Here is a 26,665-nt window from a genome sequence, read left to right as displayed (position 1 = left end):
AACAAGCATATTTTGTTTATACGGATACATTTCTCACATGTTTTGTTCTGCCCTGCAATCAGTGTAAGTGCCAGAGTCTCTCCAATCCTAGAAATCGATTATTAGCTTGAAAGTGCTAATAGTGGTGTCGATGGCTTGGCTCATTCAGGGTTTTAGCTGTTAATGTGGGCAAATGAAAAGTTTGAGACCACTAGCCAGGCCAACGCAAGGTCAAAATGGAAACTCAATAGAAGTGTTTGTGTCATCTTGTCTCACTCGACTCTAGCCCCGCCCCTAGCTGAATATAAGGAGTACCTGCACTTATTTTTTCCCATTTAAAGCGCTGCCAATAAGGATCCGCCATAAACACCCGAGAGTTTCCGCAGAGAACAAGGCAAACGTGTAATAATGATGATGGCTGGTCGGAAATCGAGTGCGAAGATTGATTGGGTGCTGCTAAATCTGATTTTCCGCAGGGCGCTATTTGAAGCTAAGGCCTGCCCCGGGTCCACTGGTACAGGTGGAGACCAGGCTTGCACGGTGCTCGGTGCACGTGGTTCTGCGCCCACAGTCTTCGCTGTCTGAAGGCCTGCGAAGAGCACTGTTGCTACAGACGCCTTTCCGGTTGCCAGGGCCTGACCGGACGTGACGTCGGGGGGCGGGCACCGTCTTGCAGGCAGCTGCTCGGTCGGGTTGGTTCTAATGGGAAGTAAACAAGGGGGAGGAGAGCTGACTACAATTGGGGAAGAGAGGGCAGCGGGAGCGCTATTATAAGCGAGAGGAGGGAGGAGAGAAGGGACACTGAGAGCTCGGGGCAGCGGTGCCAGCACGAGGGCTGCTGAGCACTCAGAGGGGGGCAGAAGGGCACGAACACAATAGCGCAGGAGTAGGCGAGAGCACAAGAGCGTAGAGGATAGCAGCGGGTGGAGGGGGGAAACCGGGGCAGGCGATGAGCGCAAGGGTAGGTAAAGTCTATGGGTAGGAGGGGGCAGAGTTTCCTCGGAGCCGGAGGGAGCGCAGAAGGCGAGCCGGAGGGAGCGCAGAAGGCGAGCCGGTGATCCACCACATCTCAGGGAGCACAGAGGGTGCACATCCAGGCGGAAAATTCACTCACTGTGGAGTAAGTGTTTCCATACAGAGCAGCTGATCTTGTCGGTGTGTGTTGTTGCAGGCCTCCTGCCCATCTTCCATATGATCTGTAGGACTGGCAGCCCCCACTGCCTGCTATGTGCTTTCCTGGCTCATTCCCCTGGCTTCCTGCACACAGCCGTGCTATTTCTGCAGCGGGCAGCATCTCTAACCTCGTTTAAGTTAATCCTTTCCCTTGGCCTTACACAATCATCTACTCTATACAGAGGGCAGACTCCACTGCCTGGGTCTGTACTAACCTCTTACGCAGAATGCCCTAAAGAGCTGACTCCACTGCCTGGGTCTGTACTAACCCCTTACGCAGAATGCCCTAAAGAGCTGACTCCACTGCCTGGGTCTGTACTAACCGGACTCCACTGCCTGGGTCTGTACTAACCTCTTCCGCAGAATGCCCTAAAGAGCTGACTCCACTGCCTGGGTCTGTACTAACCTCTTACGCAGAATGCCCTAAAGAGCTGGCTCCACTGCCTGGGTCTGTACTAACCTCTTACGCAGAATGCCATAAAGAGCTGACTCCACTGCCTGGGTCTGTACTAACCTCTTACGCAGAATGCCATAAAGAGCTGACTCCACTGCCTGGGTCTGTGGGTCCTTTCTCGTGGCCTCCTGTACCCAGGCCTATCGTCTCTAGAGAGGGCAGACTCCCCTGCCCGGGTCTGTACTAAACTCTTACGCAGAATGCCCTAAAGAGCTGACTCCACTGCCTGGGTCTGTACTAACCTCTTACGCAGAATGCCCTAAAGAGCTGACTCCACTGCCTGGGTCTGTACTAACCTCTTACGCAGAATGCCCTAAAGAGCTGACTCCACTGCCTGGGTCTTTACTAACCTCTTACGCAGAATGCCCTAAAGAGCTGGCTCCACTGCCTGGGTCTGTACTAACCTCTTACGCAGAATGCCCTAAAGAGCTGACTCCACTGCCTGGGTCTGTACTAACCTCTTACGCAGAATGCCCTAAAGAGCTGACTCCACTGCCTGTGTCTGTACTAACCTCTTACGCAGAATGCCCTAAAGAGCTGACTCCACTGCCTGGGTCTGTACTAACCTCTTACGCAGAATGCCCTAAAGAGCTGACTCCACTGCCTGGGTCTGTGGGTCCCTTCTCGTGGCCTCCTGTACCCAGGCCTATCGTCTCTAGAGAGGGCAGACTCCCCTGCCCGGGTCTGTACTAAACTCTTACGCAGAATGCCCTAAAGAGCTGACTCCACTGCCTGGGTCTGTACTAACCTCTTACGCAGAATGCCCTAAAGAGTTGACTCCACTGCCTGGGTCTGTACTAACCTCTTACGCAGAATGCCCTAAAGAGCTGGCTCCACTGCCTGGGTCTGTACTAACCTCTTACGCAGAATGCCCTAAAGAGCTGACTCCACTGCCTGGGTCTGTACTAACCTCTTACGCAGAATGCCCTAAAGAGCTGACTCCACTGCCTGGGTCTGTGGGTCTTTTCTCGTGGCCTCCTGTACCCAGGCCTACGTCTCTAGAGAGGGCAGACTCCCCTGCCCGGGTCTGTGTTTACCTCTTCTCGCGGCATCCATCACACAGACCTATCATCTCTAGAGAGGGCAGACTCCCCTGCCTGGGTCTGTGGGCTCCTACGCGTGGCCTCCTGTACACAGTCCTATTATCTCTACGCAGGGTAGACCCCACTGCCAGGGTCCCTTCTTGCGCCTCCTGTACACAGCTCTATGATCTGGACAAAGGGCAGTCTCCCTTTCCAGTTATGTGTCTCCTTTGGCAGTTGTGTGTGTGCTCACTCTTCCTGTACACAATCCATTTTTTCCACAGATAGTTTTGGTTGCTTGGTATATGTTTCCCCTGCAGTCCATTACCTGTTTTTGTTGACCCCCCCTGGTCTCTGCACATTGTATATTGCCTATGGGTCCCTCGCCTCACCCTTCCTGTCTGTACAAAGAGCAGTCTTCCCTTGCAGCTACCTGTCCTTTGCAGGTGTTTTATGGTGTCTGAGTATTGTAAACGCTTGTGTTTTTTGCCTGTCCCGTAAACCGTGCGTGCCTGTATCTTTCTGTATTAGTTGTTTCCTTGTCGTTGAGTTGTGGACTTTTGTTTGCCGGTTGTAGGTGCTCCATGAGTGAAAGGGAGTTATGATGTCAGATTCCCCGTATGCTGCAGAGTAATGTCTCTGCAGAGTCGGGTTGTCTGCCTTAGAAAAAGACTTGTTTGAAGAAGCCTCAAATCTCAAGCAAGTTGATTCAACTTCTGATTATGGTCAGGTGGTCTCTTTACATTGTTCTGCCTGGTCATGGCGTTTCACTACCTCCGGTCCAAACTAAATGTAAACGTCGCCGAAGGACCTTCTCTAAGCGCCAACATCACAAGTCAGTCTCAGCTGAACTTTGAGCCTCAGCAGATCGGTCATGACTTTGTAGTTTTTCAAGCTTTGGTTTGCCCCACTTTGATCATCTGTTGGGTCCAGCATGCCAACTTTCGAAGAAACCCAATGACCGGATGTAAAAGAAATCCAAAAGGTTGTAGAAAGGACCAGAACTTCTGAAAAAGCTGCTACATAAGTACATGGCCTGGTGGTTACGTTCAGACCTGATTTAGTGGTTAAGATGTACTTTAGTGAATAAGAATATTTGTACTGCAGTGTCGAACGTACAGGTTCACCCAGTGATAATGTCTCCAGGGCTTACGTTTAGACATCTCTAGTAATTAGGTTTTGATGATCTATGTAGTTTGGTGGGGTCGTTAAGAGGTGGGCCCAGTCCAAGATGAGGACATGCCCTCTATTCCAGGTCCCGGGTATTAATCCACACAGATTGCTGGAGTGCCCATATGTTCGATTCCTGTTGGTCCCAGAGGTGCCAGTGCTAAGTGCAGCGCCTAGAGAAGGTTGTCGTTTTCCATAGTAACTGCAGGAGGCAGGTGTGGCTACTTGGCAGGCCCTTTGATGCATAAATGTCAGGAGAATAAATGCCTGTGATCTTCCTGACAACGGATTTTTCTGGAAAAAATTCCGAAAAAGGTGGGCAGTTACTCACAGTGGGTGTGCTGGGTCAGTATTGTCCCATGTGCATATAGGAACACTATCTTGGTAAGATGCTTTTACCCCCTAGATCTCTAGAAGGGATTTGTTGTTTTGAGCAGCACCCTTCCCATTGAATGTTGAAAGTTTGGACCAGGGATCGCTAGCGAGACCCTCTGGTGACCCTCTTCCCCATAGAGAGAGCATCCACACTTTAAGGGCGAGTGGGCTAGTCCACGTGGAAACTGCACCCATGATGTTCTCAATTGCATAGAGACATAGCCCAACAAATGGCCGAGATGGACATGATGGTTTTGGGACCTAGCTGTAGGTGATATGTACTTAGAACTTGGTTACCTTCACGTTTGCATTTTAAGAGGCTCCTATTGTTATTCCAATTGGTCGATTATGGAACTCAGAGCCCCAGTACTACTCGCTACTCCTTGAATGACCAAATATCCCACATTGTGTCAAAACTGAGACTACTCACAAATGTTATGTTATGTAGATTTGTAGAGTGCACTTTTGCCTGTGACGTTATCCTGGTGCATAGCAGACGTCAGTCTAGGCACTTGTGGAACTACTCGAAAAGCCAGGTCTCTAGATCTTGCAGAATTCAAAAAGTGAGGAAGGGGCTCTTAAATGTAGGGCACGTTGTTCCACGATTTAGGATCAATGTAGGGGAATGCTTGACCGCAGGATCTGGTTTTCCGTATGCTGTCTGGAACAAAAAAAACCTTGACTTCTACACATTTTCTGTCAGGGTCTCTACTAGTGTTGAGAGAGTTAATACACTTAAATTGTGATCCACAAAGTGCCAACGCCCCATGTGTATGAGCAGGAACTATTAGCATGGCTTGGCGTCAGCAATATTTTATGAAGTGTTTACTTCCTCCGGGGTATTTTTCCTTGCGTGCTTCTCCATACCTTTCCTCTCTACACGTTTTATGATTTGCAATCGGTTCTAGGTTAAACATTAAGCTGTTGCTTGAAGTTTACAGGCTGGTCATTTTTGCATGGATGTTTGCTAGGCAAGGTTTTTAAATATTGCAACTGAAATCTTAACTCTTAGTGCTCCCAATTTAAATTGGGATCAGATAAAAGTAACTTCAAATATTTTGCTGAATAACTTTAGTTCTCCTACATGCTTTAGAAGAGGTGAGGTTTACTTGTTGGAGGCCCATTTCTCAACTTCTGCTGGGTCCCTCCCCCCACCTTGCCAGCAGCTCTTCTCTAGCGGTAGAAGCCTATGTTGCACATAGTACATACGTTTACCTGCTATCCTCTTTCCCTAGGCATGTCTAATAGTTGTTGTCTTCTTCCTACTCCCAGGTTGTCGGCTGCTGAGGGGAGGATGGGATGCCAGGTCTGCTCCATGCGCCCTTGCTGGGCTATCTCCTTGGTGCTGGTGCTGCTGTCTGCCCTGTCGAAGCTGCTAGTGTCTGGGTACAAGCCAGTCATCATCGTGCACGGACTGTTCGACAGTCCTGCTGAGTTTAAAACCATGCTGGACTTCATTAACCAGGTATGTCGCATCACTCTGGGTGGACTGACGTCTGGGTTGAGAATAGGTAGTACAAGCGGTACCATTTTTCTCAGGCTTTCCGTCAGGCCATGGTCATTGAAGTTGGATGGTGCTTTTTGCCTCATAGACAAAGGAGGCAGCAGTAAATGGCGAAGCAGTTTTTCACTGCATTCCTGGTTTGTTGTCCTCAACGTTGATTTTCTGTGGTATTTTAAGAAATGTGTATGTACTTAGCTGCCTTCTGAAAACTTCCACTGCTATTAATCATGGGCCTGTTGAGTGGGCAGTTAGAACACTACACTTTGTCGTAGCTGGTTAGTTGGCTCCGTCCGATGTTTTTACAAAACTCCGTTAAAAACGTAGCATCAGCTCGAGATTATCTCTTTTGTCCTAAAAACAAAGCAGTTTGCGTAAAAATATTTAATTATTTTTTTTTGATCAAATATATTTTTATTGAGTTCCACAAAGCAATGTCATACATACTATATATTTTAACCTTGTAATGACGTTTCTATAAGATTGTGTATAAAATGTAGCACCAACCCGAGATTATCAACTTTGAACAAAAAACGAAGCAGTGGGACTAAAACTTTTTAATTTCTCTTGCTTTTTTAGTACACTTTTCAAACGGGTGGTTATCCCCTTGGCCAGCCTTTTAGCTAGCTCTCCATCTGTAGTAGTCTTTAGTTTTATTAATTTGTATTTTGCACATTGATAGGCAGCTATTAACTACTACTTTCTCATAATTAGGGTTAGGTTGCTTTATGCTTCCCACTATGTTCTGTTGTTCATTCTAAAAATTTATATGCATTGGGATTCAGGAGGTTTTTCTCTTGTGAGCTGGTTGCTACTGAATTGCCTTTTGCACAGGTCTGATTATGCCCATGTTTTATTCTGTCTCTAATTTTAAATTGATTCTCTAGTTGAAATGGAACTTTTGGTTTTTATTAAATGAACTGTCCGCTTATATAATGTCCAATATATCATCCTCGGAGTTATAATGTGGAAAATCTCAAGCACTGTATGATCAGGTTTTTTGATAATATTGTTTGTTTCTTCTTATCGAAATTTAGCTAATCGAAGGCAGGCTCGTGATAAATTTTATGATGGTTTGTGATTATGCTTGTTATGTGTTTCTGTTTTATTTGTAATTCTACGAATGCATTTTATGTGGACCTCCTAGGAGTTCCAAATCTTTAATAAATATATTGAATTGGATTGGCTAGTTAGTTGAGGTACTAATGGCTGAAACAATTTTGGAGAGGTCTTTGTTCTTTACAGTCTAGAAATCCAGGGCCCTACTCATGCAAGGAGTAGAGTCACAAAATGAAGAGGATAATGATTGTGGAGAGCACCATGGCCTGGTTATTGGATTTCTAGCGATGTTTATGTAGTCAGTCAAAAACCCTCCTATAAATGATGGAAGCCCCTCGCCCACTCCTGGGTTGCACGTTTCACCATAGGGACCCTCCTTGCATTGCTCAAGAGTGTTAAACCAATGCAGTTTACAGCCTTTGTTGGGTCACTCTTTTGAACCTACTTTATTCGTCAGACCCCTTCCGAGAGCCACAGAGCAAGCAGGGGCAACTGTGCCTCAACAGTGGTGGTCAGGCCATTTTTCTCTGCAGTCCCGAGGTCTGTTCTACTATTGCTCTGCAAACTGGGCCAAGTACAATCCCTTCAGCACTTGACTGTCTGTGGTAATGATGACTAGCAGCCACAGGCCTCTCATGGAGGGAATGTGAGGGATGATCAAGTTCAGCACTCGACAAACCCTCTTCAGAATAAAAAATTGTTTAATCCAGTTTTTGACTTTCAAGAAGAAAAGTATTTCAATGTACACCTATACTAAGGGAAATGTACGCAATGCAGTTTAATATCCTAGCACGAAAGTAGGTCTGCACCTCTTCCCATTATTGACCCCGGTACCTCCTTATGGACCAGTTGGCTTCTTTCCCATGTCTGGTTCTAGGTGTACTCTTGTGTTAGCATACAGTCCTTTTAACACAGTTCACTGGTCCTCACTCAATGAGTCTTTCAATCCGTGAATGGACCTGTGCTTCTTGCACAGCCACCCAGCTCACCTGATTTGCTCGCTCACCCATTTCCAGTCTGAGCCTGAGTATGCAGTTCCTCTCATTCTCCTCAGCGGCCATGTCTGGGTAACGCAGTTGTGGACGGCTGCTCATGGGAGTGTTAGTTCTACTCTGGGCTAGTCTAGCTGCAGCTCGGAGCAACACCGCTCTGGCTATTCAATCCGGATCAGTACCCGGCTCAAGCAGGTTGTGATTGGATGGTAAACCACGGCTTCAGACATGCCGAGATCTCCGTTCGCACTGCAGCTCTGGGTCACATTCCATTTGGGTCCATGGACTCACCAACATAAAAGCATACATATCACGTTTGGGTCCAGGAGTAGCAGTCATGCCACTGTTCAGGCTCAGCAGTGCAGGTCATCCTACAACTTTACGAACCAAGCTCGCTGGCTCAGTTCATTGCTCATCTTCACACTCCCCTTCTGGAATTACACTGTAGAGCCTGGGACTCACCAACATCAAGGCACACAGATCACGTTCTCCAGTCCTCTGCTTCTACAGACACAGGGGTCGTACTGTGGCTCGCTCCTCCTAGAGGACCCTACTCCAACCACTGCTGTACGTTTTAGTTTGTGCTTCTCCAGACCAAACATTCTTAAAATATACTGCCTACTAGTATGGATGACAAGTGATCCTCCACCTTGTAATCCTCATTTTTGTTTCCTTTACAATGATTTGTGCGTGGATGATTGATAGTCTCTATATAATGTGTGTGTGTGTGAAGTCTGACCCTCCACACTGGTATGAGTAGCACTATAAAGCAAATTAAATGGATGTAAGAGAGGCGCCATGGAGAGATGAGGGGCTCTGTTGCAAGTGGGAGTGACGGAATCCACGGAGTAGGAGGTCGAGCAGGAGGTTGGGTTCCAAAAAAGATTGTTGCACCGAGTTCCACCAGCGCTACAGTCGGCCCTGTTCTCACTCCAGCCTAGAGCACCCACAAAGAGGTGTGAGCTTTCTGCAGTTGGAGGGAAAATCTATTAATAAAGTCAGACAAAACCATTTTCACACAATAATATGGTTTTAATCTGTCAATCAATCAATTGGGAAAATCAGCCAAGTCTGAAGTTCAAAGTTATGGATTACACACAGTAGTATATATACTGCAAAAGCCACAAAAACACAGGTTGTAAATTCCTCCATGACTTAAATAGTAAGCTGGGCAGATAATATACTGCCAAAACACGTACATATTTCCTAGAATTGTGTACGTGTTTGTTTAACAGAAGGCCCCTCTTGTGGGTTAGTTCTCAGAATAATGGTGAAATAATCAATAGAAACACATTTTTGTTTTTCTGCATGGCGAGTGCGTATCTCTTGTTTTAGGATGAGCTCAGCCTATCTGACTTTAACGTAGTCTCAACAGTCTTGCACTAAGGCAGAATTGACCCTTGTTTACACTCGGTGCTCAGTGACCATACAAAAAAAAATATTTGTACTGTTGGCCTCTCGTGTTTGGTTAACAGATAGAAATGTGGTGGCCTTTTCTGTGATGTCTGTACTAATTATTGATTTCCTGTCAAGTTTGAGTCTGCAAAGAAATATAATCTATTTATGTGTTTCAGTGCAGCTAAATTGACCATACAACAGTTTGTGTATTTCCAGAAACTAATGTGCACTGTGGCCTATGTATTTCTGCAGAACCCACAGTTATCCTTTTCAGCACAGTCGAGTTCACTACTTAAAAAGGTTTAAAACTATACCTCCCCTGAAATGCGTGCATTGGGGGTTTGGGATTTTATACGTGTGTGTGTGTGTATAAGATGTATTCCTATTCTTTCACCCTACATCACTGCGCCTGCTTGAATCAGTCACAGTGCTTGAATCAGTCAGGTGAAAGAAAAATATCAGAATAGATCCCACAAGCCTCTGTAACACTGGTTCAGTAAAACACACCATGCAAGTACCACATACACATAGATTCACAGTATACACCTGGGGTGATAATGTTAGGATCTGGGGTAGCATATATAATCAGCACTTTACGCTAGTGGGCCAGTAGGCCAAGCCCAGCAGTGGCACAGATGAAAAGGTCTGTTCGCAATTATAGATTTACAAACTCACTATGCTTCCACCAGCACTCCATGTGCTATCTCTCTATTTACTATACCCATGACAGGAACAGAAGTCCATTGCCTATACAATGATGGTACACTTGGGGTGCCCATATAGGTCATAGGACAGGTCAAGGACCTCATTCATTTCAAGAGACCGACCCAGGCCTCTGCACACACATTAAATTAGTGTGAGGCTAGGGCCAAAATCTAAACCAGGATACCAGATCCAACCATTTGGGCGGTAAAGCATGGAGAGCATGACAGTACACCATGTACAAAACATTCCCATCCACACGTGGTGTCTTAGATGGTAACAAAATGGGAACATATAAAGAGGAGAGTTCTCGCTATGTTTTATACTTGTATCTAGTAAGTATGGTTCAAAAGCACCAATGCCTTGCCAAAGGTCATGGGGCTTTCTTCAGGACCAAACCCCTTCTCTGTAAATCTCATTTGAATGAATGAATGAATGAATGAATGAATATAAACTTGGTATAGCGCATGGCTATTGTATAAACAAAGAGATTCCATCAAAGGTGAAAAAGTGATAATTTTTATGTTTAATTTTCTGAGTGATACTAGGCTCTCTCTTAGGTTTAGAAAGATGAGGGCACAATGTGCTTGTTAAAATACCCCTCACACACTAAAAAGTCCTTTAGTGTCATGCTTCATCATAGGGGACTTCCCGCCCCTATAACGGACGGGGCGTGCTACGACCAAACGAACTACGCGGGAGCACTTAAGTTGTGACAGAGGCTATGTGTGGGTGTAGGGGTGTCAGTGAAAGTGTAGGGACCTAACAAAGTGAGTGTGGAAAATTACAAAAAGGTTAAAAATTCCCTGGCTTAGTAGAAAAAATTATTTATTCACTTCTTTAGCTGGGAACATTAAGAAGGGGATTGTGAGGTAGAGCAATAGCTTGCTACCTAGTCGACATGTTTCGTAAGCAGTCCCCTACTGCTTACTCATCAGGACCGTATAGTGATCCCTACTACTAATAACTCAGTTCTACAGAAGTATGCCTACTGTCCTACAAACAATACAGCAAAAATAAGCTGACTTTCTGGGCATGAGCTGGCCCAAGTGAAGCAAGCTAAATGCAATGAGTACCAAAAATATTGACCAATTGCGGTCTCTGTAAAGGAAAGGAGAAAAAGAGAGAAACCAACATAAATGCGTGGTAAACACATGAATCTGACTTGACACAAAATATTCAAGTGGTCGTATAGCACAGTAGTGAGAGAGCGCCTTGTGAATCAAAGGCGGTTATTTTGCCTGTATGTGATAGGCAAAAACAGTGCTCCTCTTATAACTGGCTAACTACCGCCAGATTTGTATTGTGAGACCCTTGTTATATTGGGGTCCACTCAAGTCTCATCATACATACAAACAATCGCGGATCCGCACACTCAACATTGCATTAAGTCCCAGCCTAGCTCTACTGCACATACATTGCCTGAGTCTTACCATACCAAACATCCCTTTCCTAGGTCATAGAATCCATATCATGTGATCGCATCCCCACCAGCATAACTTCCCATTCGAGAGAGATTGGGGTTTTACGCAGGCCTCTGGTTTCTTCTCGGCGTAATGCGCACCTTCTGCGCTGCCCCAGTAAAATAATTCTGTGTGCCAGGCCCGCACTTCCGGGGATTTACAAGATTTCCACCTCATAGTTATATTTCTAATAGCCAATATAAAAGCAAGGTTTACAAATCGCTATTGCACTTTATGGGTAGTGGCAGGAGTATGGAGCCCCAAAATGCACTCCCCCAGTGTATCAGTAATGGCAAGCTGCGTAGCCGACTCTGTCATGTGTCTTACTGAATCCCAATATCTCTGTAGCTTTGGGCATTCCTATATCATGTGTATAAAGCCCGCTCCTTCTAAAAGACATCTCGGACATAAGTGCTGTGTTTGTGGAAACATCTTGTCTAGTCTGTTTGGGGTTAAATATGCTCGGTGTAGCACCATTGTTTGGATAAATTTGAATTTGGCATCGCGGGGGATCTTTCTGGGGTGTTCCAACGCTATCGACCATTCCCTCTCCAACAATTCTTTCCCCATATCCAATTCCCACAGGGTCTTCAACGTTTGCAGGGAAACCCTCGTGTGTGTACCGATACCAGCATATAGCCATTTAATCAGATGACGTCCACCACCCATGTAATATACCATCTGAACCAATTCGTTCTCGAACAGCTTTACAAGAAACTGGAATGCCCTTCACATGGGCACCTTCTAAAAATAATGGCAGCACAATTGCATCCCAACTTTATCCTATGGACTGGAAATATGGCATGGCCAAGAAACTAACACTTTAAACAAACTACAGATTAAAGTGTATAAAGCAGTCTTTAACCTCTTTAAAGGTTCATCTCCAGCACAGATACGCTTGGAATTTGGTCTCCAGAACCAAGAATATCAAAGGAAAGCAATTTTTGGAAAACTGTGCTGGAAATTTAGAGCTTCGAAATGGGAACGCTGAACAACTTATGCTGGACGGAAATAAAGACCCAATTTGATCAAAGAAACCCAAATACTTAGGGTGACTACCTGCGTATGGCCCTGGAGGCATTAGAGATCGAGATAGCTTGGAATAGCAACTTGGAAAGAACATAATTCAATAAAGTGTGTAACACCAGGGCTAAATCACTATCTTTCGTGGAAGATAAAATAAGATTGGCCAAACGCCGTCATGCATGGGTGGTAATAAATTCATATACAAGACCAAAACCACAACCCTACTTAGCAGCCCACTTCCGTCTATCACTAAAAAGGAGGTTCATGGCATACAGATTAGGTGATTACTGCTCGAAAGGCCTGGTCCCCATTTGGAAAAGTAAACAGCAAGCAAGGACATGCCGTCTATGTGGGTACCATATAGAAACTTTATGCCACCTAATGTGCGTCTGTGAGTCCGTAAAAGAAGAAAGAAGGAAGTTGTTGAAAACAGCCTTAAATGACTTAAATATTCGCACTTGCAGACATGCAGTAACAAGTTGGATGGGTGCCTCATCAAACATTTTAATATGCAGTGGGGTAAAATTTATGGCATTAGTAGATAACCTACTCGTAAAAGTGGAAAAAGATCAAATGCTTGGGGCTGGAAAGGGAATTTTATAGAAACTGTAAATATTTTAAAGTATGATTAAGAATATGTTTTACTTTTAACTCTGATCGTTACAAATTTCTTTTTATTGTGTACTTTATGGTTGTGATAAACCAAATAAAGTTATCTTTTGACTGACTGACAAATTCGTTCTCGGGGGGGGCTGTTCTCTGTGGAGCCCAATGCGTCTTAATAAATCTAATCAATGATGTATGCATTAAGTACAAATGTGCCGGGGCGCCAGTCTGATTTATAAACGTGTCATGGTCCATTAGTGTCTCGTCCCCAAACAAAGCTGCCACCGTACTTATACCCTCATCTAGCCAGGGCGTCAATTTGCGTTTCGTTAGCCTACCACTTGCTAGCGTAATTCCTAATATTGGTATATTCCCTGCATATCTTTGTGTCGTGTGTGTATATTGCAACGCCGCTCTCCAGCACCTTAGTGCCGTCTGCAGTAGTGGGGGTAGGTCTGGCGGGGTCCTGCTACCTGGCAGTAACAAAGCGTGTAATGACCCACTGTTCAAGTCTGCGTCGGTATAGTATATTTCCTGCAGGTTATGGCCCGCCATCCAATATGACAACCATTACAGCTGACAGGCATAATAATAAGCATGAAAATCTGGTACTCCTAGGCCACCCGTCCTGGTCCCGACTTGTAGTTTTTTTAGGCTAATACGTCGCCTACCCCTACCCCATATGAGATCTGTAACTAGAGTGTTGAGTAAACTAAAGGTACGCTGTGGGACGATCAATGGCAAATTTGTGAAATAATATCGCAATCGTGGCAACACAACAATTTTAGCAATAGCCGCCCTGCCCGTTATAGAGAGCGGCAACACACTACAGAAAGCGACGCTAGCCCTCAATGCTCTGACCGCTTTATTCAGATTGCCCTCCAACATATCCTCGTGTTTTCTATATATTTGTATGCCTAGATATTTAAACGTCGACTGTGTGACCTGAATACCAGTGCCTCCGATATCGATCTCTGCAATGCCATCCTGTTCCACAAATAAAAATGCATGTGTTTTTGTGATGTTCAGAGCCAGTCCCGATATACGTTCGAAACTGTGAAACGTCTCAAATAGCGTGACCAATGGTTTGTTGAGATCAGATATGTACATGAGGATATCATCGGCTTACGCCGAAAATAAATTAGTTGTGTTACCTAGTCGTATCCCCAATCTACAAAATCCTGTTGTAACTTTAGTGCCAACGGCTCTACTGCTAATATAACAAGCATTTACAATGCAATGGTCTCTGCATTATTAAAGGTAGAGCTATTGGCATTGCTCATGACATTTTTTTGTGTGTGTTTTTTTTTAAAATCATAAATAAATGGCATTGTCATTTACATTGCCAATAGCTTAATCGTTAAATAAATGGCATTGTCATTTACAATGCCAATAGCTTAATCGCTCACAAATGCATGACCTATTGCATTTACACCCACACAGAGCCACACACACAAAGCCACCCACACACATACAGAGCCACCCACACAGTCATTCACATAGAGCCACCTACACAGAGCCACCCTCACACAGAGCCACCCACACATAGAGCCACCTACAAAAAAGTTAGCCACACACACACACAGCCACACACACACACACACAGCCACATACACACATACACACACAGACAGCCACACAGCGAGAGCCACACACAGAGCCACACACACAGAGCCACGCACACACACACAGAGCCACGCACACACACAGACAGAGACACACAGACAGAGCCACACACACATACACACAGACAGAGCCACGCACACACACACACACAGCTACGCACGCACACACAGACAGAGCCACGCACACACACAGACAGAGCCACGCACACACACACACAGACAGAGCCACGCACACACACAGACAGAGCCACGCACACACACACACAGACAGAGCCACGCACACACACACACACACACAGACAGAGCCACGCAAACACACAAAGCCACGCACACACACACACACACACAGACGGAGCCACGCACCACACGCCGTTTCTCTGCCCATCACCACGCCCTCTTCAGGCGGAGTCCTCGACCTAAAAACCAAGGAGAGGGAAAAGGGGGAAAAGCAACACATTTTAATGTAATACAAACTATACTCAATAACTCATTAATGAAACAAGTTGTACTATAGGTAACCGTATACTGGATAATGCTTTAACATTTGTGGACCTAAGTTACAGATTCTAATTAAAATATTGGCAAAATTAAAGCGCTCCAATTTGGACACGAACAGTTTTATAATCGATACAAAAAAAATTATTAGACCAGTATTGAAATGAGATTACTGCCCACAATAAATGGTTTAGCTCGGGGACAGCAGGAAAGACCCATGTGACTTCATAAGATGTACATGTAAGAGCAAAACCCAACGACAACAATCGGTTTTATAACCTCGCATATGGACTGCGCATTGCCCCCGCTCCAACGGGATCTGCACGCATTAGATCACGCCCATTTAAGATTGGTTACAGGTTAAGGCAATGTGAGGTACAGTCGAGTACACAGACTTATTTATGGGAGTGCAGCGCACGACTGTTGGCAACAGAAAGGGCTAGGGCTAGTTGTAATGTTGGTAGTTTTCAGTAATGTTATGACAACTATCACCCTAAAATAATGTTTTACGTTACAAAAGCGTGTTCACGTGCGTTCCGAGTAACTTTAACGATAACGGATCTTTCTATGAGCGGTATTAATAAAAGATATTCTATCGGACTCGTATTCAAGGATATCTACTATGCTTGAGAAACTAGAATCATACAACTTGATGCTATGCTAGCCTGAAACGTTTCCAGTAGTTGATAAGCCCTAAACAACGTAATTAGTAAATATTCACATCTGTCCTCAGTGCTTTGATGTTTTTGCCACCTTTCCCAATTACTGCCCCGGCATTCTAAATTTAAATAAACAGTTCACGAGTAAATAAACAAAACTAGCAGAATAGGTTCAATAAAAGTACGATCAGCGGCCATTTCTATCGTTAATATACCTTGCTTTGGAGCAGAATGCGCAATTCTACCATCTCGTCTGTATTTCTGGATCTTTTGAAGGCCTGTCTTCCTCCATGTCCTCTGCTGGGCGCTTTCCTATATAATAGTGAATTTTTTTGTTAATGTCTGCTACTATTCTTTGGCGGCTTCTAAACCTTCCGGGTAAGAACAGTTGCTACAGATGCAATCCTTTTATTACACTGTAGCATAAATCACATTACCGTTGGTTTCTGTGTTGGAGAATTCAACTTCTTGTTCAGTCTCCATTTTCTTGAACACTTTCTGGATGTAAACGTCCGGTTTAGATATTACAAAACAGCTTAAAGGAATCGCGCATGCTCTACAAGCGAAGTACTGCACCTCCACATGTAGAAAGGCACTTTTAAAGCACCACATCGGAATACCCAAGCAGACATAAAATGCACCCATCAGACAGACCTCTTCATACAATGTCTTACGCCATTACATGGCGCCATTTTGTCTTCGTGCAGACGGCAATAATGGCAGCTTCAGTAACCGCGACAGTACGCTACAATGAGTGCTGCGTGCGAAATGCTACAACCCGTAGTATTTGCTGTATCCAGTACGGATATCTTCGCTAACACCAGTAGCGAGGTCCGGTTAATTACATGGGTGGTCTCAAGGCAAGGTTAGTAAAGGCTGAGGGCCGCCATTCCCGTGCTGCAGTTTACACACTAAAGTAACATGGCCTCTGACGCCATCTTGCGTTACACGCACTGCACCAGCACCTCACGCGATCTACCCGGCAACACAGGCCTCGAACCGTGCACAGAGATAACAAAAAATATGCTACCAAGGAAGCCAGAATTGTCGACTAGTGTACTTCCATACGCTCACCCACGTCTTGAGAACAAAAAATAGTAATAAGTTAAAAGCATTATATACACCCGCTGTATACCAGCGAAGCAATAGCCATCAAACAGAACAATTGCGGAGCCGAATCCTTTATAAGCCTGAAATGTACAAATAACACTGTATCGTCCACCAGCATATACGCCGACTACGGCTCACTGAAACACCAGTAATGAAAAAAAAAAAGCCTTCATGGACTTGCCAAAGTCTACTTAAAGCATTCGGAGTAAAATAATTTAAAGTACAGCTTCTTCCTCTTTCATAATAGCGCAGAAACATTACCAAAAAGACGGTAGCTCCCTCTTACCCCACGCACTCGCTTAGGCCCACAAGCTCTCAACACGGACTGAAGTACAGAGGAAATGCGACTCCCACTCAGGAGAGGTGCCTCCACATGTCTACGTTTCTCAGAGGCGAGGCAGAAATGCCTCGGAGAAAGCATAGTCTTTTTCAGATTCGGGGGCATGGTTTTTGTTCTCGCCTCTTCCCATTGGCTGGAAGGTAAAATTCCAGCTAATGGGAAGAGGAGAGAAAGAAAACAAGAAAGAAGCTTAAAAAAACGCCCCGAATCCGAAAACGACGGGGCTTGAACCGAGTGACGCCCCTCTCCTCCAATGGCTGGCCAGCATTTACTAGGCCAGCCAATGGAGAAGAGGGGCGGGTTCCAAGTCCCCTCTAAGAAACATTAAATCTTCGGGCTCCGCCCACACTGCTTACGCAGTGTGACGGAGTCCTCGACCTAAAAAGGAGAGACAGCGGACAGCCCTGTCTCATCCCTTTATGTATGGAAAATTCCTCTGATATATGTCCTCCCTTTCTAGTGCGTGCCGTGGGGGCGCTGTATAATGTTTGTATCCACGTTATGTATTCTATCGGAATTCCAAATTTTTGCAGTGCCTGGAACATATATTCCCAGTATATGGAGGCGAAAGCCTGTCTTAGGTCCAGCGAAAGACAGCCAGCATGTGGATAGCGCTTCGGGCCTCTGTTAGCAGATAATGTAATTTCCGTATGTTAAGGGAAGTGCTGCGAGCAGACAAAAAAACGGTTTCGTCTATGTGTATCAATTTTGACAGATGTGGTAGCAGTCTGTTTGCTAGTACTTTACTCAATATTTTGTATTCTGTGGACAACAACGACAATGACCCGTAGTTTGCCATATCTGTGTGTTCTCTGCCCGGCTTCGGCAGTGAAATGACCAGGGCTTGGGCCTTCGTAGTAGGCAGAGAGCCCTTTTCCCATACCTCCTTGTATAGGTCTACTAATTGGGGCACCAGAGCCTCTGCCTATGTGTCATAGAACTCAATGGGGAGCCCATCAAGGCCAGGTGTTTTGTTTCGTGGCATCCCCTTTATTGCTACCCTGATCTCCTGTGGTGTAATGTGTCCTAAAAGTCCCTTACACACCGGTTCTGGAATTGTCGGATAGGTTAGGGTGCTTTGCTATCCTGCTGGAACAGAGCAACCTATCTATTCTCGTGTTGAGGTCGTATAAAACAGAATAATATGAGTATTGAATATGCAGTGGATGTTGCATTCGTCCATCCTAGTGGTGCCTCGGCTTGCTTTTGTACATTAGTGCCCTGTAATGGCGGATGCGACTTATCCAATGATGCATCTAGCACGCCATTACAATCCCCTCCCAATAGCAATGGATATGCCTCCCAGCCCGCTAATGCCCCATTCAACGTATTCCAATATTGGTCTTGCTCGTAATTAGGGGCATAAAAATTTCCCAATATCACCAATTGGCCGTCCAGTGTCCCTTTAAGAAGCACATACCTACCCAATTTGTCAATTCTCTGCTCCTGCGCGACAAAAGGCACCCCATGTCTTATCCAAATTGTGGTACCCCTAGCAGAGTGGAGAATACTTGCCCCCTCCATTTCTTCCGGAATTTCGCGACCTTACTTTCTATTGTGTGTGTTTCTTGCAGGTAGACTATTTGCGCCTTGCGGCGTTGCAATTGGGCGTGTATCCTGTGCCGTTTATGTACTGTGCCCATACCTCCTACATTCCAAGTTATATTTTTGTATATACATCTGTACATTAAACATAGTCTCTTTATTAGTGGTTGATGATAATTATAATCTGATTATTGTACCTCAGTGATGCTGTACACCTGCAGATAATGCCTATAAGTTTCCTGTACCCGTTACTAAATAAATTCTTGAAAAAATACAACGACTTCGCATCATTACACCTCCTTCCTAAATTCCACGCGATGGTGCGTGTTTCTCGTTTTGGCGGGTAAGGGCTCCCTGTTTTTGTTGCGTCACCAGGGGATGCTGTTCCACCGATGCCTTTGTTCTCGTCAGGCAGCATCGGATTGGTAAGGTGGGCACTCGGGCAATGCCCGAGGAGCCGGTATCCGAATTCCAGCTGTGGGCTGCTTTTTTGAGCAGTCTGGGGGGCCGATTTGGGCGGCCCAGTGGGTTCCTGAGCGGCCTTTCTGGAGGTAGGTGGGCGTCCATTACCTCCTTTGTACCAACGGCAGAGGTGTCACTTCCACTCCCTTTCTCTCGCTGGACCGGCCCATTAATATATGTTTATTGAGTGGCGGAAGGAACCTGAGCAAAAGTGGCCTCACTTGTTTTCAGGTGTGTTTGACCAGTGTTAATCCATGCATTTTTTTAATCCCCCCCCTCCTCCCCGCCCCTTCCCTTTTTTTTTATACAATCTCGCCGAAGCAGTGTTTTGCGGAAAGGCAATATGCAAATGTGGGCCACTTTTTTTAGCGTGCCCTGGCCGATTTTCAATCCCAATCCAATCCTGCTGTCAGGGGATGATCAGCCATGGTGCTGACACTCACCTCTGGCCTAGGGTAGCAGGGTCTGCACTTTTCACGTGCCACTGAGGACTCCTGGGGCCTCAGCGCCTAGGCTCACGTGCACCGCAGCGCCCCACCCCAGGCGCTGCTCGGCCCCCTCCTTTCTCCAAACCTCCAGCAGTTCCTGCTTTGATGATTCAATCATCCCAGGACCAGGCGGGCACGAGATGGCCCTGGGGGCTCGAGCGGGGCTGCCTCATTCCAACAACTCATCCGCGTGACGCGCGAGACGGAGCTGGCCTGGGCCTCGTGCCAGGGCAGCCCCGTCCTGGCTGTGAGTGAACCTAGTGCTGTAATAACAGGAGGAGCTGCAGGCAGCACTGAGGTGCACTGGCAGAGCTGAGAGTGAACATAGTGCTGTAATAACAGGGGCTGCTGCAGCCTGCAGGGCGATGTGCACTGGCAGAGCTGAGAGTGAACCTGGTGCTGTAATAACAGGAGGAGCTGCAGGGCTGAGGTGCATCGGCAGAGCTGTGAGTGAACCCTTGTGTTGCTATATTTGAAAGTGTTGTAGGGTAGGTTTGCACTTGGACCGCACACTCAGTGGGCAGTGTTTTGCCTGACTGGCCTTCACTGCTCAGTGCAGGCGGAGCCTAAAGTCCCCCATGGCAGCTCTTCAGGAACTCTGCCAAGGGCTTCCAGGAAGTGTCTCCTGGGCACAGCGGGCCAAGGCCTCGATGGGAGGAGAGAGAGAGAGAGAGATGTATATGTAGCACGTGCCCACGAGGGCTGCCCGAGGAGACCCGTGGCCGCTGGAGTGTACCATGAGAGGATTTCCTCACTCTCTTGCTTGTGAGACGGCCTGTGGTGCATGTTTCATACCCCACCTTACCAAAGAAGTTACTGCACTCTATAGGAACACAGTACCTGCACATACTCTGGAGGAACACACAGTACCTGCACATACTCTGGAGGAACACACAGTACCTGCACATACTTTGGAGTAAAGTCAAGTCAAGTCAGAGAATTTATATAGCGCACTACATACCCAGAGGGTTTCAAGGCGCTTAGAAAGGGGAGGAGGATTACTTGTCAAATATCCACGTTTTAAGTTGCTTTCTGAATGCTAGGTGGTTCTGGGTAAGGCGAAGGTAAGCGGGGAGTGAGTTCCATGTTTTAGCAGCCAGGTATGAGAAGGATCTGCCTCCCATGGTGGTCTTGTTGATGCGAGGTACAGTGGCGAGGGCTTGGCTGGAAGAACGTAGTTGGCGGGAGGGGGTGTAGAAGGACAGTCGTGAGTTGAGGCATTCTGGTCCGATGTCATAGAGTGATTTGTGTGCGTGGGTTAGCAGTCGGAAAGTGATCCTCTTATTGACGGGCAGCCAGTGGAGGTCTTTAAGGTGACCAGAGATGTGTTCATTGCGTGGGATGTCTAATATGATCCTGGCTGAGGCGTTTTGGATTCGTTGGAGTTTTTTCTGGAGTTTAGCGGTAGTGCCTGCGTAGAGGGTGTTTCTGTAGTCCAGTCGGCTTGTGACCAGAGCATGAGTGACTGTTTTCCTTGTTTCGGTGGGGATCCAGCGAAATGTTTTTCTGAGCATGCGAAGAATGTTGAAGCAGGAAGAGGATACGGAGCTGACTTGTCTGTTCATTGAGAGTGAAGAATCCAGGATGACGCCTAGGTTCCGTGCGTGGTCTGTCGGGATGGGTGCTTTTCCGAGGGCTTCCGGCCACCAGGAGTCGTCCCATGCAGAGGGGGATGTACCTAAGATGAGGACTTCAGTTTTGTCTGAGTTCAGTTTCAGACGGCTTTGTTTCATCCATTCGGCAACTTCTTTCATTCCTTCGTGTAGGTTAGTTTTGGCGGTGCTGGGGTCATTGGTGAGAGAAAGGATTAGTTGAGTGTCATCCGCGTAAGAGATGATGTTGAGGTTGTGTTGGCGGGCGATGGCCGCGAGGGGGGAACTCACAGTCCTTGCACATACTCTTTAAGAACACACAGTACCTGCACACACTCTGTAGGAACACACAGTACCTGCACACATTCTGTAGGAACTCACAGTCCTTGCACATACTCTTTAAGAACACACAGTACCTGCACACACTCTGTAGGAACACACAGTACCTGCACACACTCTGTAGGAACACACAGTACCTGCACACACTCTGTAAGAACACACAGTACCTGCACACACTCTTTAAGAACACACAGTACCTGCACCCATTCTGTAGGAACACACAGTACCTGCACACACTCTGGAGGAATACACAGTACCTGCACACATTCTGTAGGAACACACCGTACCTGCACACATTCTGTAGGAACTCACAGTACCTGCACACACTCTTTAAGAACACACAGTACCTGCACACACTCTATAGGAACACTCTTTAAGAGCACACAGTACCTGCACACACTCAGGAGGAATACAGGGTACCAGCACACATTGTAGGAACACACTGGACCTGCACATACTCTGTAGGAACTCACAATATCTGCACATAGTCTGTAAGAACACAGGGTATCTTCTCATATTTTGTAGGAACACATGGTACCAGCACACACTCTGTGGGAAAACACTGGTCTTGCACATAATCTGGAAGAACACACAGTACCTACACATACTTTGTAGGAACTCTTAATACCCGCATACACTCTGAACGAAAACAGGGTACCAGCACACACTCGGTAGGAACACACGGGACATGCACATACTCTGAAGGAACTCACAGCACCTGTACATAGTCTGTAAGAACACAGGGTACCTGCTCATATTTTGTACGAACACAGGGTACCAGCACACCCTCTGTAGGAACAGACTGGACCCGCACATACTCTGGAAGAACACACCTGACCTGACTCTTTCAGCACTTTTCCTGTGGTTCAGACACCAATGCTAGAGGTGGGCTACCTATGTACCGTGGCCGGGCGATACCAGTCCAGATTACCCATTTGTGGTTCCTTTTCTAATGCCCGTAGTCTGTGGTGTCTACGTTCTTGGACCTAGAAGTGTGGGTGCGCGAGTAACTGATAAATATCCCCCACTCCCAATCTTGCATAGGATGGGTAATGTTTAACCCTCCTACTGTTTTATCAGACTTTACTCCTCTGCACATAAATAACTCCAGTGACACCTTCTCCACAAAGCTCAGGAAGAGCAGATCTTGAACCGTGGTGTGGATGAAGAACCCCTGTAATGAAGCCTGTCACCTAGTGTCAGTAAAATCCATCAATAGACCAATGTGACATAGACTCGACAGACTACCGGCTTAAGACGAGGCACTAACCGTAGGTGATCGGGATTCATTACCAGAGCACCTCCAGGCCCTTGAGTTTAGGTACTCGGTGGGAGGCGGTGCTGGTGACTGGCTCTTTAATCCGTCTATCTCTCCCCAACAAACAGTTCAGTAAGTAGCTATATATAGTGCATATCAAGCTGGAGAGCTGCAGAGCACTGAATAGTTCTTCCTATGCGGCAGAACATTCGTGGGTGGTACTTCCCGTCTTGTGGAGGTGCAGTGGTTTCTGAACAGTGTTCCAGATTCTGGGAGTGGAAATGGAAGGCTTGTGTTTTGGTCTCCTCGTTTTTAGGTACAGACTACCAGAAAGCAAAAGATATCGGTTTGTAAAAGACCTGTTATCAGTTTACTACAAATTTACAGCGGGCTTAAAGTCCTTGCATTGCTAGGTTTTATTTTGCTCTAATTTACTTGCTTTTCGTTCCTTGGCTTATCTTGTCCAATTTGTATTTGTTTCTCCCGTGGATTATAGACTCTCTTATTTCCTTCTACTGCTCACTTTAAGGAAACCATTTTTTTTGGTTTTGCTTAAGGTACTTCATAAGAGTACCCTTCTTTTCCAACTGTCCCCTTCATGTGCTTCTTTACCCGAGTGCTATCTTATCCGTGTGCTTTTCTTCCCCACACTCTTGCTCTCGCTCATGTGTATCTCACAGCGCCCTCCTTGTTGCTCCCTCCCTCGTATGCTTCTTTTCCGTGTCACCCTCCCACCCGCTACCTTGATCTACACCTTTGTTGCCCCATCTGCTGTAAATAAAAGTGCTATTACGCTACTTAATTTTCAGGTTTTTTTTAAATTTACCAATCCATCTCGCGTCATTTTTTGAAAGAAAAGAAATGCCACCTGTGTTACACTTGTGCATCGTGACACATATGTGCGTATGTCTGGAGGCCACCAGCTGGTTCATCATACATTTTTTTCCATTTGTGCCGATGTTTTACAGCATCAACAAAAGATTGACAGTACGAATAGGCCTCAAAGGCAAGACCTGTTGACTTTGCTAATGCTTGTTTGCAGTTTTTGTTTTCTAATCTGGCAGTGTCTTGGCTTCGAATGTGGAGTGTATGCCTGAGGAGAATCTTTTACATTTTTTATCAGGTATGGCTGCCGTTTCGGGAGCCACTTTTGAGGCTGTCTGGCCCTGCCCAGTCTATACCACCGCTGGATTTGAAGTGTAAGGGGGCAGAGAGTGCCTACTGAGACACTGTTTCCAAAGGTTGAAACATTTTCTTCGAGGTGGCAGCAAATAGTGATTGCAGAGAAGAGCAGCAGAGCTCTGTAATTAGTAACAAAAACCCGGAGGAAGATTCCTTGTTAGGTGAAGGGTTTCTAAAGCCCACCTAATAGGGGAGGGTTCAGGTGTACTTTGTACGGTGCTGAAAAATGTGGCAAGTGCAGAGCTTCTGGTCGAGTATTGTGCCTCGGTCTTAAAGTAATGTGAGCATTTCTGAAAGCTTGATGTGAAGTATTGCGCGGAAGCAATGTCTGGATCACTGGTGGCCTCACATGGCTTATTACTTCACCACCTCTGGCATATTGAGTCCTGTATATGAGACCGCCTGTGGAAGTCCGTTCAGGTCATACCTGGAGTATGGTGCCAGGTTCTGGAAGCCAAGCTTCTAGATGGTAGACAGAGTCTGCAGACAGGTGAATTAAGTATTTAACAAGCTTTTGCAATGCAATAGGTCTCGCATTTACGCGAGTTTAAGCTATTGGCATTGTAAATGACACTGCTTTTATGTTTTAAAAACAAAAATAAAAAGCATTGCAAATAACAATGTCAATATCTCAAACTTGCGTAAATGCGAGACCTATTGCATTGCAAATGCTTGTTTATATTTGTATTGCTTTGAAAAACACATAAATAAAAGGCATGCTCATTTACAATGCCATTAGCTTCAAATCTCGAAATTGGGCGTCCTAGTGCATTGAAAATGCTTGTTCTATCTATCGGATGTCATTCCACAACCACTGTAATGCACGATGAACTCTTACAGCAAGCAAGCAGCCTGGAAGCATTAATGAGCAAGTACTGACAAAGTGTTTCTCAGAAAAAATGGATGCTGCAGGAAGGAAAACACTTTTTCCTGTACCCTCGTTTTTTTTCAGATGCTTTTGTCTGCTTTGACTGCTTAGTACACATATAAGCAGAAGTAAGGCCAATGGCACACATAGAACCTTCACAACTATTGGGTTTGCCAGTACTTGTTTCAGCACCATGGACAAGAGAAATGCAGACAGAGGACGGTGCATTCTTAAACAGGCGTCGGGTTGCGTAATGTAAACAGGGCCAATCATGTCTCATATCACGGTTTATTCAGGGAGCCACTAAGTCAAACTAAAGTCTGCCATTGAAATCCCTCCGCCGCCTCTACACATTCGTCCTGCAAGACCCCTTAAGGAACACCCACAGGAACGTCTCAGACTCCATTTTAGTGTGTTACGTTGCTTGGCTTCCAAGCGGGGAGCTGGCTGGGAGGCTTTAGCTAGTATGTTACTAGGTTAAGTCCCTTCACAGCGCTGCACAAGCGCCTCGATAGCTTGAAGTTTGGCAGTGCATGAGCACGCAGCCATAAGGCCAATAGCATCTCCAGAAGAGCGGGCCATGGTGAAAGACTGGGTTTCCAAGTGTGAAAGTAGGAGGTGTGCAGGGATAAGTGATCGCGGCTTGTGCTGGCCATGGAGAAGACTGACTCTTCCAGCCACAAATCTGTGACTAAGCGGCTGAGATATCTTTTCTATCTTATAACTGTTGTGGGATCGCAGTTCCAGAAGAAAGGATGTGAAACTTCAGGACCCCCAAAAAAACGAAATCAAACTACTTACAATTTAGAACAAGCTGTCGCTGTGAGAGTGAAAGCGCGGGGCAGGAGATGTGCATACGCATGCACAACTCCTGTACAAGCTGTCGTTGTGAGAGTGAAGGCGCGCCATGCGCGTGTTTTGCTCAAACGCTGCGAGCGCGGACAGGAGATGTGTGTACACGTGCACGAATCCTGTCCTCTGCACACATGCACATCTCCTGTTCCCCTTTGGCAACCAAGACAACAACAATAGATCTCGCCAAGGCGAGCAGCTTATGCGCTGTATCGCTAGGCAAGACCTAAAAAGGGGAGAGGGAGTCCATTCGAGGGACTCAGCTATTTGACATTACTTTTAATCTTTGTGGCACAAGTTTGAATTCTCACTGGACAGCCCAGGCTTCCATTTTACCAAGATCAATCCACTGACGATGCTCTTACAGTGACTTTAAGTGGAAAAAACTCCATACAGCACTATGTAAACGACCAGTTATGTTTTATTTCTATTTAATGCATAGAAAGGACGATGCAGACCCAGGAAGGCCAAAGTACTGAGTCAGTGAAAGTAAAACGGGAGACCACACAGGGCCTATGTATCAGGTATAGGTACGGACAGTATGTCCTTCCTTATGCCAACGCTTTTAATTAATAATAATAGAACCCGTCGGAGGACAGAATTCAGAGTCAACATCACACAGGTGTATTCAAATTTAAGAATCTTTACCGAAGGCAAAAAGTAGTTTGTCAAATTCAAACCAGCATCAATGTTGCATCAAATAACGCAAATGCAAGAGTATCGCGATTCGGTCGACATCCAAAGCACGTAAATATTCAGTATCAGAGTATAGCTGAGTGAGGGGACTAATCTAAAATCTGGTCAGTTCAGAAGTCAAGGAAAGTTTAAGTATAAACCAGTAAACCGAATTACATGGAGAGACTGCACAGTTTAAAAGCAAGAAAAGTATTAATATAAATCACCATATTTTGAAGTTTGAGGTGCGCTCAA

General features: G+C 45.9%; 1 protein-coding gene across 1 annotated transcript in view; it reads left to right on the top strand.

Moving 5' to 3' along the window:
- Window positions 1–749: 749 nt before the first annotated feature.
- PPT2 (palmitoyl-protein thioesterase 2) overlaps window positions 750–26,665 on the top strand; it is an 86,447-nt gene continuing 60,531 nt past the window's right edge. Inside the window, exons 1-2 of the mRNA XM_086924591.1 lie at window positions 750–1,099; window positions 5,446–5,638. Of these exons, the coding sequence (XP_086780717.1) occupies window positions 5,468–5,638 (171 nt within the window). The 5' untranslated portion in view covers window positions 750–1,099; window positions 5,446–5,467. The remainder of the gene's footprint in view (window positions 1,100–5,445; window positions 5,639–26,665) is intronic.

The sequence above is a fragment of the Lissotriton vulgaris genome, chromosome 5 (assembly GCF_964263255.1).
Source record: "Lissotriton vulgaris chromosome 5, aLisVul1.2, whole genome shotgun sequence".
Taxonomy (NCBI): Eukaryota; Metazoa; Chordata; class Amphibia; order Caudata; family Salamandridae; genus Lissotriton; species Lissotriton vulgaris.
This window is presented reverse-complemented; position numbering and strand designations above follow the sequence as displayed.